The sequence below is a fragment of the Kryptolebias marmoratus genome, linkage group LG8 (genome assembly GCF_001649575.2).
Source record: "Kryptolebias marmoratus isolate JLee-2015 linkage group LG8, ASM164957v2, whole genome shotgun sequence".
Lineage (NCBI taxonomy): Eukaryota > Metazoa > Chordata > Actinopteri > Cyprinodontiformes > Rivulidae > Kryptolebias > Kryptolebias marmoratus.
Window position 1 is genome coordinate 17,720,021 of NC_051437.1, and position 20,525 is coordinate 17,740,545.

General features: G+C 39.0%; 2 protein-coding genes across 4 annotated transcripts in view; one reads left to right on the forward strand and one right to left on the reverse strand.

Moving 5' to 3' along the window:
- The window catches only part of znf385a (zinc finger protein 385A), a 66,769-nt gene that overhangs the window by 24,415 nt on the left and 21,829 nt on the right, over positions 1-20,525 (reverse strand). For all 3 annotated transcript variants that reach the window (XM_017430962.3, XM_037977000.1, XM_017430963.3), the window contains exon 2: positions 995-1,146. In XM_017430962.3, coding sequence (XP_017286451.1) covers positions 995-1,146 — 152 coding nt within the window. The remainder of the gene's footprint in view (positions 1-994; positions 1,147-20,525) is intronic.
- The window catches only part of birc5b (baculoviral IAP repeat containing 5b), a 43,945-nt gene continuing 27,537 nt past the window's right edge, over positions 4,118-20,525 (forward strand). Inside the window, exon 1 of the mRNA XM_025009283.2 lies at positions 4,118-4,479. Coding sequence (XP_024865051.1) covers positions 4,408-4,479 — 72 coding nt within the window. The 5' untranslated portion in view covers positions 4,118-4,407. The remainder of the gene's footprint in view (positions 4,480-20,525) is intronic.

Consider the following 20,525-nt stretch of genomic DNA (forward strand, 5'->3'; position numbering starts at 1 on the left):
CTAACATGTAAAACTACATTAAATGTCAACATTATATTACAGCTTTTTTATTTTATAATTTTGGATATAGTGTTTTTTAAGACATCTGATGAGTCATGTTACCCTTATTTAGAACTTCAAGTAGGTTTTTGCAGCTCTGGATGACTTTTATCTAGGAAGACAAGGAGCAGAAATGTTTTTTTTTGGTTGTAAAGGTTGCAGACCCTCTGCTCTAATTAACACTAACTGAAATCTTGCAATATCACATTTAAAACTCTGGCATGAAAGGAGGTGAGCGGCATGCAGCTTTTCAAGGCTTTTAATTGTTTAAAAAGTCATGCAAATTCAAAGCATGTAGCTGATATTACCAGTTTGCTATGTTGTCTCTTTTGCATATTGCAGCCAGAAGACACACAGAAGCACTGCTGAGCCACACTGTGCTCATACTAGTTCACCGATTTCTCAAACTGCAGAGAGGAAATGTGTTGTTAATTGGAATTTAAAAGAGCAGACACCACATTCTGCTGAGCTGGTGAGATGAGAAGTGTCTCCACGGCCTAATCCAAATGATGTTAGAAAGAAGGAGCAAGAAGAGCCCTCTCTGGTACCTTAAAATAAACACATCAAACAAACTGTTGGGTTTGAAGAGCCCAGCTAAAAGCGCAGCCTCAGAACTGCTCTTTAATTATCGGTCTCTGGTTTAACGAACAGGACAGAGTGCATGCACGTGAAATACTGCAGCCTGGGAATGCAGTTTTTTTTTCTAATACATGTAATAAATGGAGCAATAAAACACAAATATTTAAGGACATGCTTTATAGCTAACCATTAACCAAAACTATATGTCACACACTCAGTATTTCCCTTCCATGAGAAAGCTTTATGCTGCATAACCATCTAAACACAGCACAAGGGTTGCATAAATTGAGGAGACTTTTTTTTCCTGCAGTGGTGTATCTAATTGACTGCAGTACTTGTGTCTGTTTGTGTTTGTGTTATCTGCGTCAGCTCTCACTGTGTTGAAGTTGTGGAAGAGGCTCATGCTGTGGGGAGGAGGGGGAGTTTCCAAGGGAAACTGCAGGAAGGGCTTCATGTCCAGGTGAGGCTGGATCACCGGTGGGGTCCGCAGGAACGTCGGCACTGCCGCCCCGGCACGATTAATGCCTCCTAGACATAAGAACGTGGAGACACAAAGACATTTATTTTATGTAATTATTCTGTCAATACATAAAACACAAATAAAACAGTTTCAGTACTAAGGTTTTCTACTATTTTGTAAAAAAAAATTAAAAATTTTGCATTTTCTGTGACAATGCAGTCTCAGTACTGAGTGCTGAATGACTTTGCAAAACTTTGTTGAAGAAGCTGAAACCGAAGGATCTCCAATTACTGAAAACAATCAAAACAAAAGCTAAAAGCTGAAATTAGCAAATACTAAAATTAGCCAAACCACAGCTAAACACTAAAACCAGTTGAACTGTAGCTAAAACCGAAAATTACAAAAACAATAGCTAAAAGAAAGAAGCAAGTATGCTGAAGTGGCTTTTAATAAGCACAAAGTTTTTTCAAGCATTTGAGGAGCTCTATATTCATTTCAATGAGAAAAAATGTAACTAAAGTCAAATAATTCAAAAAGTATACAAGTACTGTCCTAAACGAGCTGGATGTTTTGATATTTGAATGGCTGAAATAGCTGAATGTGTGCTTAAGTAGTTAAGAGTCCAAAGATTGTATGGAAAATAAAAACAATAGTGTGAATGCTGAATCAGCTGAATCAGCATTCACATAAGAAAGCCTGAAAACAAAACCATGAGATGGAAAAAACAGTTGCTACTGTGTCGTATTGCTTCCTCATACACTCAGATGGACCAAAAAAGGCACACTGAGCCATTGCTGCACTGCGAAAGCAATTATTTCTCTTTGAACTGAGCAATACTTTGAGGCAACCCAGATTATTTCATGATGTGATTTTTAATTAGCAAGAAAAAGGCAACATTAGAGTCGTTTAAACCTCTCTCTTGACACCATGGACTGTGCACAACACAAAAATACAATACGGAGGGGTTTGGTGAATTTTGTCGAAATCAAATCAAGCCTGAGGAGTTTCATTATGCTAAAATAAAACATTCTTGTCAACCGAAGAAGGACTATCACGCAGAAGAAAAGAATAGCACACTCATGTTCTCCACCTGCTCGGTTTTCCCCTCCCGTCTCCTGGGAGACATCTGCAGCTTGATGATAATGAGTTTCATCTCAACATGTGTCACTTTAAGTCATTGTAACTTCTGCACCACAGTTGGATCTCCAAGTTGTGTCTAATTACGGTATGCTACTCGTTCAAATCCCATGCTCCCTGCGTTTGATTGTGTCCCCTGTATTGTTTTTGTGTCCGCACACAGAGAGAAAACACAGAACTAAGCCGACATTTAATTCTAGTGTAAAAACAAACAAACAAACATATGATGCTGTCTTAATGATACTCATCTCCATTTTGCTTATTATTGTTCCCATCTGCCTTCTTGTCCTCCTTATCCCCCTTAGTCTCTTCTCTAACCTCTGTCAAGGATGATAGTGATGGAGCCCACATAGCAAAAACTCAGCCTCAGCAAGCTCTTAGATTAAGCCTCTTAATATCCGCAACTGGCTTTTAAATTCCTATGAGACTTAAAGCTTTGCTGCACTCCCTTTTTGGGATTGCTCTAAGCTCTTCTTCTGCTTCGTTACTTGCCGTCCCTCGCTCTGCTTCCCACTGCAACACATTTCCACCTGCCTCCAGACTTTCACAAGCGAGTGTTACTTGACACCTCTGCAATTTCATCAAGCCTTAACGTCAACTGAAGTTAATCAGACAGCATAATGTGACTGCTGCATGGACAAATGTGATGTTACCAGATGAAGTCTCTAAAGTTTGGATTAGAGCGTGTGGGAGGAATGGGATGGAGAGGGATCGACTGTCGAAGCGAAGTGAAAAAAAGCTGCCTCAGCTGCTGCCTTCTGCTGCGCATCTGTAGGCCTAGAGGTGAAAGGGACTTCATTAGTACCTCGAGTTGGACATGTTAAGCTTCCTCCACTAAGCAAACCAGAAATATTCAGATCCAAACACATGTGTGGATGTCTAAAAACCACAATCAGACACAAAAGAAATCAATTTAAATTTATGCACACAATTATCAGCGGCATAAACGTGCAGAGGCTGCATTTCATGATGACAAGGAGTCCTTCAGCTAGTCTGTCCTCTACTTCTACCTCCATGAATGATGATGACAGCTTGTTCTCTGGGGCTGCAACACTAAAAACAGGACTAATACTGCGCTGCTAGAATACATTCATCACAACACTCTGCCGAGTCTTGATGCATGGCCTGCGTTGGGCTCTGTATGCACGAGCGTGAAAGAAGTGACACTTTGTTAGCCGAATGTGCACAGCAGTGATGTTTGCAGCTCCCCAGCGAGTCTGCACTTGAGCACAGAGACCGCTACTGGCAGTGGGTCAGGCAGAGTCTGGCAGGCAGACAGAGAGACTGGCTGACTGGAGAACAGAACACGGCTCTACAGCAGCAGCAGGAGGAGGAACGGGAGTCTGAGGAAGTGAAAGAAGCTGGGGACCAGACAGAAGCGAGAGGAGCAGACACTCTCTGAGCAAAAACAGAGTCTGTCCCATCAGGGACAAGTATGCGTTTACGGAGGCATGTGTGTGTGTGTTTGTCAGTCTGATAAATCATACTTTGGCTGCAGTGTATAATTAGCCCATTAATTTAATCTCTCTTCAGGGAATTTCTTATACAGTAAATCAAACAAAAAGCTGTGTGGTGCGGCAGACAGACTGTGTGACCAACACAATTTATTTTTACATTGTTTGTGCGGGGTGGAAGTAAGTGTTTTCAGATGGCTCTCTATGAAGAGTAATTATTTATTTATTTATTTATTAAAAAACCCTGCATAAGAATAAAAACAACAAAACCATATTATTTGTAAAACAATGTTTGCGAAACAGCAGCAAAAAACAAGCACATAGTGCAATAAACCTCTTTCCGTGTTTGTTATGGGAGTGTTCAGTTATGGTCTTTTAGGTAGGAGCCTCACCTGCAATTACTGCAACCATTTGTAGGTGTGAGCAGCCTGTTTAAGTGGGCCACACCCTTCACCTTGAGAGAGGTGTATCTCCCTCGGCTACAGGGTGCAGTTTGGTTTCCCTCTAGTCTTTATTTTTAGCTAATGAAGTTTATTTTTGTAACTCCGCCTGTTTGTTTGCTGCTCATTGTGTAAATCCATTTGAGCCAATGGGTCATAACAGTGCTAATTTGACAATGGTAGTAAATTTACTGATTATTCCATTTTATTTTGAATAATTACTTGACTCTCCTTCCAATGGTTACCCAACCCAGAGTGTCCTGGTCCTTAATGTCCTCCTGCAGATGAAGGAGGGTAAATGTTTATAGAGTTTTGTTTATATTATCTAAAGGGACAAAAATATATAATCTTAGCTTCAACAAGTCCTCAGGTGAATCAACTCTTTTTGATTTTATTGCTTGTAGTCAGTGATGCACAAGTCTGTTAATAGATGTTTGATCAATGAAGAAATGTTGTTTTAGGTCTTTTTTTATTGCCCGCTGTCATAAAAGGTGGGCAATCATGTAATTGTCTGTGTGTTTTTATTTGTCTGACTATTATCAAAATATGTCATGAACTGCTGAACATATTTTATTGCAATTCTGAGAAAATAATCACTGGATATAATATACCGATTAACATTTGGAGTTCAATTGATTTAAGATGGACTCCACAGCCAATTAATCTTACAAAACACAAAAAAGGCTATAATTCAGTCAGTTTTACTGATATTAAACTAAAATTCAGTGTGGTAGTAGTTAGGGCTCATCCGAGATTGTATGTAATTTTGTTTTAACCTTTGGCACGTTAGGTGGTGGGTGATGTGCATTTCTTCAAGGACTGCTGTTTGTTATATTATTATTATTATTATTATTATTATTTAACTTAAAAAACATCAATTTAAGTGAGATGTTTGCGTTGATTTTTATGATTGTCACTTTGCAGGAACCACTAAGTTTTCAGCCCTGATGAAATTTTGGGTTTACATCTAAATTGTGTTTGCCAGTGAAGGCCTGGAAGTGCATGTCTGTGCGTATGCAACTCTTACATAATGAACAAACAAACAAACCTGCTGCTGACAGCGTTCTTCACATGTCAAGATGTAACAGTTACAAAGACAAAACTTGCTGTTTGATTGTGGGAAATAAGGTTCCCATAGTTAAAAGGAAAACTGCATCAGCACAGACAGATTAGAGGAGAAAATTAGAGCGCATGGGGATGAGAGATCAAACGCGAGGAACGACTGATTCTGTATTCTCCCATTTGGAATCATTTGCCAGCCTGCTTGGCCCTGATAAATCTGCTATTGGCTGCTTTCCCACCTCCAGTTGGGGAATATGTGTAGAAACACGAATAGACAAAAAATATATTAGAGTTCTCTTTTTTTATGTGACACATTCAATTCCCCAACTTTGAATCTGGGTTTAAAAAAATGTAGATAACATAAAAGATAAGTAAACAATACTTTCTGTGCCTGTGCTTGTATACACACTAAAAACTGGTGGATTATTATAATTCAGTTGTTGGGTTAAAGCTTTTGGGTTGTAGGCTGACTTGGTTTGATATAATATTGGGTCAAAAGGTTTAACCGGATGGTTGAGTCAAGATGAGCCCTGGAATTCTTCACAGTCCACCATTTTAAGCTAGAAGCTGACCAAATTAGACCTGACTGGATCTCTGCTTTAGGATGCAAGTAGTAAAGGTAAAGATGGTTAAAAGAACTTGTAAGAAAATGTTTAATCTGGTTGGTTTTATTAATAACTTAAGTCTGCACCTGACATTGAGTTTGGGTTCCTAAACTCACATTAGTTGGTACAACTTGTCTTCACCAACCCAAGTTCTAATTATCTAATAACCCAAATTTTGGGTAAGTCTTTTTCACTCACCTTTTTGTTGTCCTAATTCAACAAATTTGTCATTGTAATCCATTTTTTTTTAGCAAAAACGTTCACCCAGCAGACTATATTGGGTCATTCTGATAACTCAACCCTGCCGAGTTAAAACTAGTTGGTTAAGTCCAAATTGGACCCTGCACTGGCTTACACGTTGGGTTGTTTTTAAACAAGCAGTTTTTAGTGTGCGTTCAACCAGAAAATGATACAAAATGCAAAAAATAAATTAAATAAATAAATAGGAGATAAAAAGACTTGAAAACATTTTTAATTAGTGAACAATCAGCCTCTCAACTAATCAGTGATGCTTAAGAAGTTTTAGCTTAATTGATTTTCTATTTGGAAGTAGCCAAAAAAAGTAATTTCATGCTTGAATATAATAAGTATACAGTATGGTTATAAGGCAAGACTTTGTTCACCTCAGTGAATGTACTTTAGAAAAGCTAATACGAGTAAAACTGAATATGAAAACAAAACAAAAGAGTGTTTTCCTTAGCAGAACTGCAAGACAAAAAGCTGTGTCTGGAATCTAGGCTAAGAGAATCTTTTCATGTCTTTAGATTATCTAACAGGCTGTGCATGTTGTGCCAGACTCCGCTCAGCCTTCTCTCCCATGGGCACTGTGTGCATTCAGGAGAGAACAATGGGAGCAGGGTAGTTGGCACCAGTCAGGTCGGACAGACGCAGATGTGCCAGGGTTGTTGGCGATGGAAGCAACAGTCAGCCTGCCAGCTTGCCTTTCTGCAAGGCTGCGATGCAGGCACCTGTTCTCCACTCAGTCTGTGAGGGGAAGAGACTCATCACTCATCACTCATTTTATCCTCAGCACTGATATATTTGATGTTGGAAGATCACCAACAGATGTGCTGATAAGATTTAATGCACAGTACTTGATATAGATTAATGTATTGAAATGACAACTTAGAAATATTTTTAACGTCTTCCAGTTTAGTGCCAAGCTTTAGTTTTGGTGATTTACTGCACAGCATTCATAATTTATTTCATCGACCTGAGGTTTTTTCTAGCACAGAGGGATTTCAGAGTAACTGCTGCGTCTGAATCCTGAGAAAACCTGCCCCGGGCTTATGTATACATTATTGAGAGAACTCTGAGTCATTACTTCTCATCAAACCTCCTTTTTTTGCTTCAAACTCACACAGATCTTTACATCAGAAACACCACCGGCACATCTCTGCTTTCATTCTGACAATGTCAGATACTTTCTACCTACATACTGACTAACTCATGCCAGGTAAAGAAAATAGGTTTGTTTGTTTTTTAAATCTCCTATTATTATAATTCCATTGTAAAATTTTTGTGCTATTCATAACCTGATACTTTATATGTCTTTTTGTACATTTCCGTTGCTCTGATTCCTTCTCTGTCTCAATTCTCCAGTCTGATTTTGTCCTTGTCATTGTGATGATGAGTGAATTTTGTGCTCTACACAGCTGTGCTTATGTCTAGAGGAACAGCCAATTTCTTTCTGCTGTGGAAGGCAGCACACGTGTGGACAAAAAAATGGAAAAGAGATTGAAAAATTCAGCCTTTTCTATTCAGGTTTGCCTTCCAGTCTTCAGCCCTACAGCTAACGTTCGTCTCCCTGTCACATGACCATGAGGGCAATCATCACACAAATGCACATGGGAAATAGTCCTCATGTTCAAAGATTAGCTGATTACTGCACACTGCAGACAAATGCATGCACTCAAGCAGGAAAAGTACACACATACACAATACACTCACACAATGCTCTTTTTTTCCCAATGACCTCTCTGAATGAAAGGCTACATCTCCCTGATTCAGATCTCTTTCTGGCTTTAGCTGTCACAGACAAGGTCATTTAATTTACCTCTAATCATCCCACCTATCCACACATACACTCACATACACACTTTCACAGAAATAGAATCTCTCTTCCAGACACAGCCCCTGACTTCTCCGAGAGATGAATTGTGAACTCAGTAATCAGATTGACCATCAGTGAGTCAAAGGCCCTGAAAGAAAACACTGAATTCAACAAAGCCCACAGGGGGAAGTTTACCACCTTCATGTCAAAAAATTACAAAATTGAAAGTCTAACATTCCTGGAAGGAATGCAACTCGCCTGCCGCCTTTCATGCCAGAGTTTATAGTTAAGATCCTCTTATTACGAGAAGGAACAGAGTCACAGCAGTTTTGGTCAAACCTTGTAAATGACATTATGTGTTAGCCTTTATCTGTTAGCTCTTGGGGTTGTTTTGGGGATGACTCTCAGATACTTTCACACCAACTTGTAGCTTAATATCTGTAAAATTGACTGTGCTATAGCCGTTTCTGTGTTTGCTGAGGATGATTAGCTGTGGTACACATTTTAAACCAGGTTGAATCTAAAAGTTAATTAGTTGTAGATGTACACACAATGATTACTTTCTGAGAGTCTGCTACAAATCTGTCCAGTGGTTCTTCAGACATTTTGAGAACACAACAGACAAACACATGTACACACACACACACACACACACACACACACACACACACATACTGGCAAAACCACAAGGGTGTGCTGCTGACCTCCTGGAAGCCGTCTCTGCAAGTTCCTATTTTATACCCTGAAAATGATTATTAATTAAAGGCTTAGCATTACTTGAAAGAATGCATATTGCCCACTGTCTGTATAAAGTTCCTTGTGAAGGTTAATATATGCATTCAAAGGAGATAAAAATCTGTCTGATTAGCTGTTTGGAGCTGCTTGTGTTTTAATGGGAGGATATGCAGAGGAAAGCTGAAACTTGTTTTATTACTCCAAAGTTTGCATTTTTGCATAAAAGGATTGTGCGTCTTTATCTTTCATGCAGGATGTGAGCTTGCCTATTTTGGATGAAGAGGTCACGAGTGCTCATTTAAAGTGGTTGACGTTTAAAACTTTAGCAGAGTTTTGCATTTTGTCATAGCCTTTATTCCCACTCAAAACTCTTTAGAATATACAAGCTGTGAGATACAACAAGATAGCTTCATTTGAATGAAAAATCTGGTTTGCTTTTGGAATATCTAGTCTTTCTGTGTGTTCCTTTCTTCCAATGGGCTTCATACATTGCAGGTAAATTGCAAGTATTTTAGTTTATCTAAAACAACTGAAGAACAGCTATTTCACTAATTTCCTGTAATGCAGTACAAGCTGAAACATGTTCGGTGATATGTTCTGTGGCTAAACTAAAACTATGCCAGCATCCTGAAGTTATGCAGGGTTGAAATAGCTTTCAACAAGAGATCTACAAATAAAGAAATCACATGACTCACATCCTTCGTTTACATTTTTTTCAAAGTGCAAACAAAAGTGAGTCAATTACCCGCTCCCAAACACATTAACTCATATTTTCCTATGCAACATAATCATTGTATGAATGCTGATTCGGTGTTCACACTACTGTTTTCCTGGTAATAGTTTCTTCAGTATGTTTATTGCAGTCAAACTACTTCTGCATACTTTGTGCTAATTTGACCCTTCATATATCCAAATGTTCAGTTCATTCAAGAATAGGGTGCTATGACTTTTAGTATTTATAACCTTTGTAGTTTTAAATAATTTTATTTGCAAATATTTTTCCTATAAAAATACATTGAGACTTCTTTAATTTCTTCAAAAATATTGTTTTTTAAATCTACCTCAGCATACTTATTATGCTACTTTTAGCTTTTAGACACATTTTTGCTGCATTTAGTTAGTTAGTATGATTTTAGCTTTTAGCTATTGTTTATCCATTTTTTTGTTTGTAGCTACAATTTGTAGTTTTTAGCTATGGTTTAGCAGCATTTTGGCTTTTAGCTATTGTTTCGCTAATGTTAGCTACTGTTTTGCTGATTTTAGCTTTTAGTTACTATTCTGTTTATCCTGGCTTCTTGCTGCTTGTTTTAATTTGTTTAGATCAGTTAACAATTAATTTTTCAACCAATTTCAGCAAAGTCATTCAGCGTTCACACTGCATTTCCTCTTCAAAAACAGCCACATTCAGATGAGATATAATTTTCCTCTAAGGCAGAGTAAATGTTTTCTTCTTTCCCAAAGGGGAACATTGTGCTTAATGACAAGCTTAGATGAGGTGGTAATGACACACCAGTGAGATAATATGACAGTGGCAGGCTTTAAAAAGTTCCCCCAAAAGATCCTACCTTGATCTCTCCTAAGTAGCCAAATCAAGACTGGGAGGATTTAATTACCAGTCTGTCTTCTTGGTAGACAGGGGAGCTGACTGGGTAGAGAAGAAAAATGGGCTCTGGGGGGGAGGGGTAATGCAAAAATAATGAAATGGAATGCAGCAAAAATAATCTTATCTTATAATCTTATATTCCCCTACTTCCTCCAGTGCAGAATTTAGTGTCCAGAATTGTCAAAAAAATAATAATAAATACACGCAAGAACTAATACTTGTGCTCGAATTACAACGGCAGATGTACACTTCTTTAATCCTTCAAATAAATCTCCTGCTGCCTTCTAAATGACCAGCGAGCAAACTTTTGTTTCATGTGGGTTTAGGCTTGTGAAGAGTGACACAGATACACCGACATGCACATACATGCACGCAGATCCTGACTGAGCTTTCTGTTTGTCCGTGGGCACACAGTGTACATACTTCAGCTTCAAACAGACATACAGAGTCAAATTCCTCTAAATGTTTTGTTGTACACTATTTTTTTTGTTGTATACTGAGCCTTTAATAGGAGTAATGGCAGAGTACAAGTAAGCCAGGGAAATAATTTGTTTTAATTTCCTCTCCAATAGCTGTCTTAGCACTTGTGGTAGATTCCTCCTTAAATCAACAACAGTACTTATAATGGTGATGCATGCAGGGTTTTATTTTACAACTTGCACCAACCCGTTTATGACCAGATTAATAGACTGTCTGAATACATTTCTGAATAATTACTTTCCAAAGGTATATTTATCTCCAGAGGACCTTGAGTGATAAGAAATACTGTGTAATTAAGTTTGAAGTATAACACGGGCACAAAATAAATGTGCGGTACAAGGCTTTGTAAGTGTGCAACCTGAGCATGCATGTGTGTGTTTGTGTGTGCAGGGTGACGATAAGTGTTTGTGCCTTTTTGAGGTCAATAATGACAGACAAATAGCTGCCAGGGTTAATGGTAGGCGACAGGCAGGGTTGATGAGAGCGCAGAGAAAACATCGCTGCACTGCTCAACACTGGCAGGAGCTGGAGACGAGGCATGCAGTGTTATTGCAGTGTTCGCACAGAGACGGCCACAATGACAGCACAAAAACAAACACAGCCCTGGGTTTAGTTACCCATGTTGGACCATCGGCTCGCCCTTCAAAATTAACCTTCAGCACTAACCCTGCCAACATCGGCTTACAGAACTTACAGAAAACGTTTCACCTCAATGTTTACACAAAAATCTTTTAAAAGACGCATTAGAAAACCCCATTGAAAAAATACATCAAAACATACAACTTGATCTGGAGTAGTATATTATAATATTTGGCAGCAGGACATTATAAATGATATTTGCAAAAAAATGGAAAAATTTCCACATACACAACAGTTTCTTATTTGGAGATCTATAGCTCAGGCATACTTCATAACAGAAAAATCATTCAACATTTAAACGGGTCACAGAAAATTGGGTTTTACATGACTGAACATCTCTTAAATTTCATGATTTCTGACAATTTATCATGCAATGTTCATCTTACAGTGTGATGATGTCACACACTAACCTTTGAGCTGTTTAAATTTTTTAAAAGATTTCACAAAACTCCTCGCAGTCTTCATGCTTTTCGTACAGTTTCTACATATAGGCACTTTTGTTTCTTTCAGCCTGTGTGTCTCACTTCTGTTTTTTTCTCAAATCACCCCAGGGCACAGACTCCAGAGTGTGTACATTCCTCCTATATAATGCACCAGAGATACATAAAAATTTACACTTACATCATCAGGAGTTTCTAACATGTCCAGTTTAAAGATAAAAACAAAACAGACTGACTGTTTGAGAGTCAGTTTTTAGTTTAAGCTTCTATCTGCCTGCCTGATAAAGAATGTCCTCCTTCTCCTCTTTCCTCTACACCCCAGAAAAGGTGGAAATTCACTACTGCAGCCAGTGACTCGACAAATTCTGAGTCTCTGGGATTTTGTGCTTCTTCTTTGTTATATTATTCCATCATGAATGCTTTCTTAAATTCTGTATAGTTAGAGTAATTTTATCATTAATAAAGTTTTAAGTAAGAGTATTGAATAAAGACTTCATCAGAGATTTACTGCAATATATTTTAAGTCCTAAAAATTGCCAACGAGCAAACAAGAAGATATTTTTAACCTGAAGTTCCCAAATAATGCTCATACATAGCTATTTTTCAAAATAAAAGTCGGGCAATAAGCAGTCTTGGAGATTTTTTTAGTTAATAATATTATCTCAAGTCTACAAGGTTTATTTAGGTTTTGAACAATATTTGAACATTTCTGCAAAGTATTAGTTTCCACACCTAACGCCAGCTTTAGGACAAACTAACAAACAAAATAATTAACATGCCCTTCATTACACTTATGTGCTGCTGGCCAACTGTGACCATAAAACCATTTTAGATATCACGTCTTTACAGGTATTACACCCCAAAACAAACAGCCTAACAGCAGATTTCCTGTTTCACCCCTGTTCCTGCGCTGCTTTCTTTTAAATTCCACGCTGTCTGTCTTTTTCTCTCTCAGATGTCTTATCTTTTTATGTATTTTGCTTTTGTAATGAATGCTCCTTTCTTGGTTTACAGCCAGTCAGGCCAGTAAGATGATCACGTTTTTTTTTTTTTGTCCTGAGGAGACGAGTCTGAATATTGATAGCTGTAGGCGACGTCTGAGTCAGAGATGGATGGACTGTTGGAATGCTGCGAGGGGGAACAAGGGCACAGCTTTGTTTATCTGATTAAAGACAGTGATCCAGCACAGGAGCAGGGGCTTGGCCTTTTGCACAAAGGGGAAGGATATATGCTGTTTGCACATTGGTGTTTTTCAGCAACAGACGAAGTGAGAAAACAAGGAAACAAAGCGGACAAGGTGACATTCTTTACCAGAGAAGGCAGCACACTGGAACATGTACATAGCTCCCTGCCTCTTTCCACCTGTCCTTGGCTGCACATTGTTTTTTTTTTCTCTTCTGCCTGTTCAAATTTCCTTCCACCTTGTTCCCTGCCCCCACCCCAAGCCCTCATTTCTGCCCCATCTCCTTCTTTTCTTCCCTTGTTGAAGGCGGTGATTACACACCCAGGAAGAACAATAACTGGTGACTTTATTCCCAAGCAACTCCCACCAAACCAGTACCCTCAGGTATGGAATTCTATCACTCAACACAAAACAAGTGGATCAACCCATTTACACTTCGGAGGTGCACAACAAAAGCACCAGATTCTCTCAGAGATAAGACGCCCAGCCCAAAGGGACACAGAAAAAGAAGAGGCAAGGTTGTTTGAGGAACTTGAGTAAGGGAGGTAGGGGGTTGGAATGGGAAATATAAAGATGTGTGGCTTGATGATCAAAAAACATTATGTGGGCCTTGCAGCATGTGGCAGTTCATTTCATTGACTTTGATGCCTCAAAGAGAGTGGAGGGCAAGACGCTATCAGCCTAATAGAGAGAGGGAGGGGGCTTTATGTTTTCATTTTAAGCCTGTGCAGTGTTTTGTCTATGAATCTCGAGTATCAGGAAATGAACTTGTCCTCTAACTCGCCGCTCTCTACATCCCAATCTCTTTAAGTGCTGAGAAGTCTCCCCCATAATGTCACTTGTCATTGGTGTGACCACACGTGGCACTTTTGTTTAAATCAACGTCATCTCTCTCCCCTCCTAAGAGCTGCAGGCAGCTTTGGAGGTGTGCATGTTCGAAGAATCAGGTCAAGAAAGCAACGCGCGAGTGTGGAAATAAACTAAAAGTCCCGAGATGGATGCTGATTCCCCTGACACAGCTTATTATAAGACCAGGAAACCTCCTTTAACAAGAACTGAGCGCATTTGTCAGAGTGAAGAAGAATGTTTTCTTTTCGTTGTCTCATACATAAGAGCTGAGTGGTTTTATGCTTCCCCATACGTCGTCCCCACACCTTTAAACCCAGCTGAGGCATATTCAGCATATCCATGAAAGCAAGGGATGCATTATTCAGTGAGCTCTGGTTGATCTAAGCTGAAATGAACCTCTGGTCTCATATAAACATATGAATCACAATGCGCTCTCACACTCACGCACTATCCTGCCTTCTGCAGTATTGATTCAGGATGAATAAAGAGAAACGTAGCATCCATGAATCACACCTCCATGGAGAGATCTGCAACAAAGCGCAGGGATGGATGAAAGGAGCGCTTGGCTTTTTTGAAAAGCTTCCCAAAAGTAGCATGGTAATGAGAGTAACGAGGATATCAAACGCAGATACGTTGCGGTATGCTTGTTTAATGTGACAGGTGAATTACATCAGAGCTTCCATGTGACGCCAATCACCTCTGAGGCAAATATGCTGCCCCTAAGTTCACATTTACATTTAAGACACCTTAGTGAAGGTGCGTTCACCTTTAACACAATTGGCAACTGTCAGGGAAAGCTGGTGATAGTTTGAATGAAAATGACAGCTTCAGATGTCACAATCAGTTAAGCAGTCAGAAATAATAAGGACAGCCCTTGTGTAAAAAATGTTAAGTGTTTTCTGTAACTTTGAAGAGCTAGACTTGTCTCTTTTTGTTTTATAAAACAGATTTTAAATAAGCCTTTTAAAAAAGTTTAGGATTTGAAAGATACTGGAGCAAATCAGAATAGTAAGTGTAATAAAAAAGATTTGAGCTTCATGTGTGAATTTTATGTTTTTAGGTCAGATTTAGGAACCAAAAAACATGTACTTGTCTTAACCATCAGTGCTGATTGTTTGTCTCAAACTCTACTTGAAGCTAAACACGAAATCACTGAAAGACGAACAACATACTTAACCTCAATAAATAGTTTCTTTTGTTTGGTGACATTTGCCCTTTGGCAGAATTAGACAAAAATTCAATACTTCTCACTGTCATCAATGAGTTAGTCTGTTTTAGTGCAAAGGATGACCATGGAAGCTGAACAACTGATGCGACTTTGTTTAACAAAATGTTCCCAACAAGACATCTGAAGGTAACGAAAATAACTTTTTGGGTTTTAAATAACCAAAAAAATCTAAAGTAAAATCCGACATTAGCCATTTTTGCCTTTTATTTCTACTTTTACATTTGTATTTTGCCTTCTCTGTTGCACATATATGAACATAGACAATTATTTGTAACCAGAAACAAGAGCTGAGATGCTAAATGCTTCAATAAAGGATTATCATAATGTTCTTCTGACTTTAGACATAATATAAATATAAGCGAGAATAGGTGCACAAATGAACAGTGTTTGGTATTTTTCAGGTTGACCTCATGAAATAGCTTTACATAAATAAAAAAGCTTGTCTGTCAGTGACTGTGCTGAATGTTAGGACGCGATGCTCATTTTACACAATTGTATGGGAAACCAGCCTGTTTGGTTTGCAACTGACAACAGAAATAAATATAAAGATGCATTATTTTCTGCACCGAATCATTACCTCATTATTACTCATTTATCAGCTAAATGTCAGCAGTACTGTTATTTACGGTATAGTTCTCTGTCGTTAATTAACTTTTCAGGAAAACTAAACAATAAAATGTAGCATGCATATGTTCTCATTATTGAAAGCTCAACTAGCAGAAACTTCATCAGGTTTTTTTTCCGATAAGTATTGAAAAACTGATATTTCTTCTCAGTAAGTGTTACTAAGAGTGTAAGAACACAAACAACCCTTAAGGATTGTGACTGTGCATGAACTGAATTATGAAGAGAAGGCTCGGAAGCACACAGTGTTGCCTTTGCAGAATCTCTGTCTCTTTGTTGGATGATTCAGGGGTTCTGCACCCTCACACATCGTGTCTGTCCTCCACCGCCTCCTCACTCACATCCACTCCCACAAACAGCAGCCTCACCGACACTCTGTGACTTAATGAGTCCGAAGATCGAAGGGGACGGGGCTGAGGGAGAGGAACGACAGTTTTCTGAGAAAGCAAAGAGGAAACGAGAGTTCAATGCAGTGGATTAGGTGCTGTTTGCCTGCTGCAGCTTGAGCTTGATTGATATTATGATTTATTTTGTAATGAGCAGTGCTGCCCTCCCCTCTGCCATACAAAGGCCTGATTGAATCTGGCGTTCCATTAGCATGTTAAAGAGGCCCAGCTTCATCTGTGAGCCGCTGACTGACAGTGGATATCATCTTTCTAATTGCTCCCTATACTGGACCTCGAGCCTGCAAGAAATACACAAGAGAAAAGGGTGTGCATCTCTGTAAATTTTACTTTAATGTGGTCGGGACCCCATGCAGAGAGCTGGGAATATATTCTGTTTGTATAATCTTTCTACAAAGCGTGCATTGGAAACGGCAGCAGTGTTTCATAACAAAAGTCTCTGCATAGATTTGATAGATTTTTTTAATGGTTAAGAAGAAGCAACACGTGGCATTGGGGACTTGCCATGTTGTGTGCTGTAAAGACATTGCAGTGCACCTGACATATTTATGTGACAGTCACTCATGTCTCTCCCTGTTTGTGTCTTTTGCTGTTTATGTTCTCACTCCACTTCTTTCACGTCAACTTCCTCATCTCCTGCATCACAGAGCACCTCCCCTCCTCACAAAGTCAGGCCCCAGCCTCCCCTCGTTCTCTGAGTCCCTCTCTTTTTCCGAGTCCCTCTCTTTTCTCTGCAGTAAATGGTAATTGAACAAACAGCGTATTGGAGGACAGCTGCGGAAAAGATGGTTATCTTAACTCCACATTCCATGCATCCAAAATTAACTTCCACCCCTCACTTTTTTTTTCTCGTTTTTGCTGCCCTTTTTTGCTCTGCTCTGACAATATGACATGCATGCAGTCCAAACCCATCAGCAGTGCTGTGGATTGATACTGGACAACTGCACAATGGTGCTGTGATCATTCTTTGTGTGGCACTAGAATGTGCAATGATAGCACATTTTCTGTCCTGAGGAACCCAGGTGTTCAAAATCTGCACAAGTTTAACTCTCATAAAACCTTTTAGATTATACTCTGGTATAATATGACAGTGTTGCATATTTGAGCTCCAAATATTATCTACTTTCATTTAACACTTTTGTAACACATTTCATTGAAATGCAGTTTTAACACAAAGCATAAATCATAGCAGATATTTGTTCATACATATCACATTTTTTATCCTATTACTTTTGCTAAGTATTAGATTAAATAATTTAGTTTTTTTTCTGACATAAAGCACTGATAAGCTACAGATTATTTTTTCTCTCTTCTTTTGTGGTTAAAAAAAACACTTGTGGTTGATCATTCAATTAATATTTTATCAATTCATTCTTCGTCTTAGTTTCAGGCCAGCTTGTTAAATTTTTAGGTGCTCTTCAGATCAACAATAATTTATAGTGAATTCATTTATTCATTCATATATTTCTTGGCGGCGCAGTGGTTAGAGCAGTCATCTCACAGCAAGAAGGTTGCAAGTTTGCAACCCGGCTGAGGCCCTTCTGTGTAGAGTAGTGCATTTTCTCCCTATTAAGATGTGGGTTTACTCTCGAATGTTAGGTTTACTGTTAATGCTAAATTGTCACCACATGTGAGTGAAAGCATGAACGGTTGTCTCTGTGTGGTCCTATGATGGACTTGCCACCTGTCCAGGGTGTACCCCAACTCTCGCACAATGACCACTGGAGATAGGCAGCTGGTGCCTCGTAACTTGTCACAGAAAAAAGAATAAAGAAAATAGATGGATGGATATTGCACTTACAGGTCCTTAAACAGGTCTTATTTGGGGAGGCAGCTGAATTACTGCAATATTCATCATGGTAATGAAATTTAGAGCAATAGTGAAAAGTTTCTCTGACCAAGTGTCTTAAATGGTGAATAATGAGTAGAAGAAGGACCCAAATCCTGGCAGTTCGGAACAAACAAAACTTGTAATTAAAGGATATGAGTGTCTGCCCGCTAAGCACAAGCAAAGGATAAATTTAAGGGTTTTCCACCAGCTGTGGCTCAGTGCTAAAATCAGATTGCTATTTCTGTTTTCCTTTTCTCATTGTCATCATCTCACAACACTATGACAAAAATAAAAAATAAAAGTGCTAGATGAAGGTGTTATAACTTGATGCAACAAGTGCAGAACCTCTGAATATGAGGCTCTTTGTATGTATGCAAACATACTCAAATGTACACAAAATAGTCTATCCATCCATATTCTATACCTGCTCCAACCTGTGCAGGGTCACGGTGAGTTGGTGCCGTTCAGTGGCAAAAAGACAGAGTACACCCATGCCAGGTCGCCAGTCAACCACAGTGACACATAGAGATGACCACCCATACACAGACACACTCACATTTAGGGCTGATTCAGAACTGCCAATGCAAAGACAGAACACACAAACTCCACACAAAAAAAGCACAAGCCAAGTTTCCAACTTACAATTTCCTTCCCATAAGGCAACAGTGCATAGCATGAAATCTTTAATAGTTTCTGTACATTTACATGACATCACTGCTGATTTGCTATAAAACTGGTGCCTGATATAACATCTGCTGAGATGCAGTATTCGTTTCCACTCGTGTGTGAAGTTGGAACAGTAGTGCTACTGTTTATGATGTATTGATTGTCACAAACAGCACTTTTTTTAACTCTGTGAAATAAAGTCCATACATTTGCATGTACAAATAAACTGTGAGTTGTCAGATTGTAATGATCTCCTTTGGTCTCCTGTGTGCTGCAGTGGGATTAGCATCATGAAGCATGTTGACACACACTGTTAGTCAGACTGATGAGTTTGTTTGAGCAGCTACACAGCTTCATACAGAGGCCGACTACATTAGCCACTTGTTACTAATCTGAGAGTTAATGGCTTTTCCCCTGATGGTGTTGTTTCAATGCAGAATGTTTTATTCAAGTGCTTGCAGGGTCCAATCACAAGTGCTCAGATTTTTCACAGTTACTTTCCCTTACCCCAACACTTTATTTAAATCAATGTAGCCAGGTCTAAGGGGGTAGTTTATCACCACCAATTACCCTCCAAGTAGTACACCTTCTCTCAACTGTCTTAAACCAAACAAATAAAAGAAGACAGAGTAAATGAATATTTATGCCAGCTAAAGGCTAATCCTTACATACAATATGTGAGAAATTAAAGGAAAATAAATGAATGCAGCTGTTTTCTCACAGGTTTACATTAACATCCAGTTTTGCTTTGTGGCATGTATTATAAAGCATGCGCACAGTCTGTTGATGGCTAGTCTGCCTGTGGGGATGATGGTCAGCGTCTGCAGTTAAATCTGTGGGAAGGACATTATTGACAAGAGCAGAAATGGTGTTCAATAACTAACATCTGACGGCTGCAACAGTTGTGCATTAATGATTTTTCTAAGAAAGATGAGGTAGTCCTCCACAGCTGAATATTAGTGCAGGATGTGACCATGTTGCCACAAAAATCAGATCTCCAAAATTTACACGTGTAGTAGTTTGCTTGTCATTTTATATGCACGAAACCAAAGAAAAAGAGATGTCTCAATGACTTAGCCTTCCTCATGTTACAAACAAGTGAGATACAGCTTGTTTGGTATTTACAGAACCATTTGATGGTTCTGTTGTGGAGTGGCACCTGATTATTGCAGTTCATACAAATGTATGTATTATATTTAAAAATGACTGCTTTTGGATCATTTTTTTTTATAATTATCATTTCTCATGTGGACACAAGAAATAAGAAGTTTATCCAGTTTGAACAAATTCAGTTGCTTGGAAGAGCTAAAAATCACATCATGTTGAAAATAACTTTGATCAGACTGCATGACTGAGGGGGAAGTGTATTGTCCATCCATCCATCTGTATTTTGCTTATCCCTGATCCAGTTACAGAGGCAACCCAAGGTGTTCCCAAGTTGGAGAGGATAAGCCCTCAAGCCAGTTCTGAGTCTGCCCATGGCTCTCCTCCCAGTGGAATGTGCCTGGAAAATCTGCAAAGGGAGACACCCAGGAGGCATCATGACCAGATGCCTGAGCCACCTCAGCTGACTCCTTTTGATACGAAGGAGCAGTGGCTTTAATCTGAGCTCCACCTGGATGACAGAGCTTCTCACTTTAGAGATAAAATAAGACTCTATCTAAAACAGTCTTAGAGATGAGCCTGGCCACCCTACAGAGGATGCTCATTTTAGCCACTTGTATCCAGGATCTTGTTCTTTCAGTCATTCTCAACACTTTACAAACATAGGTGAGTGCTGCAACACAGACAAATCAGTAAATCAAGAGTTTCTTCTGTAGGTTAAGCTTATTCTTCCCCAAAACAGGCTGGAGCAATGCCCTTATTACTGCAGATGTGGCCCAAATCTGTTGATCCATCTCCCCCTCCATCCTACTATCACTAATGAACAAATTTACTGGATACTTGAACTCCTCTGTTTGAGGCATAGACTCATTCCCAACCTGGAGGGAGCATTTCGCCTTTTGTTTTGGGT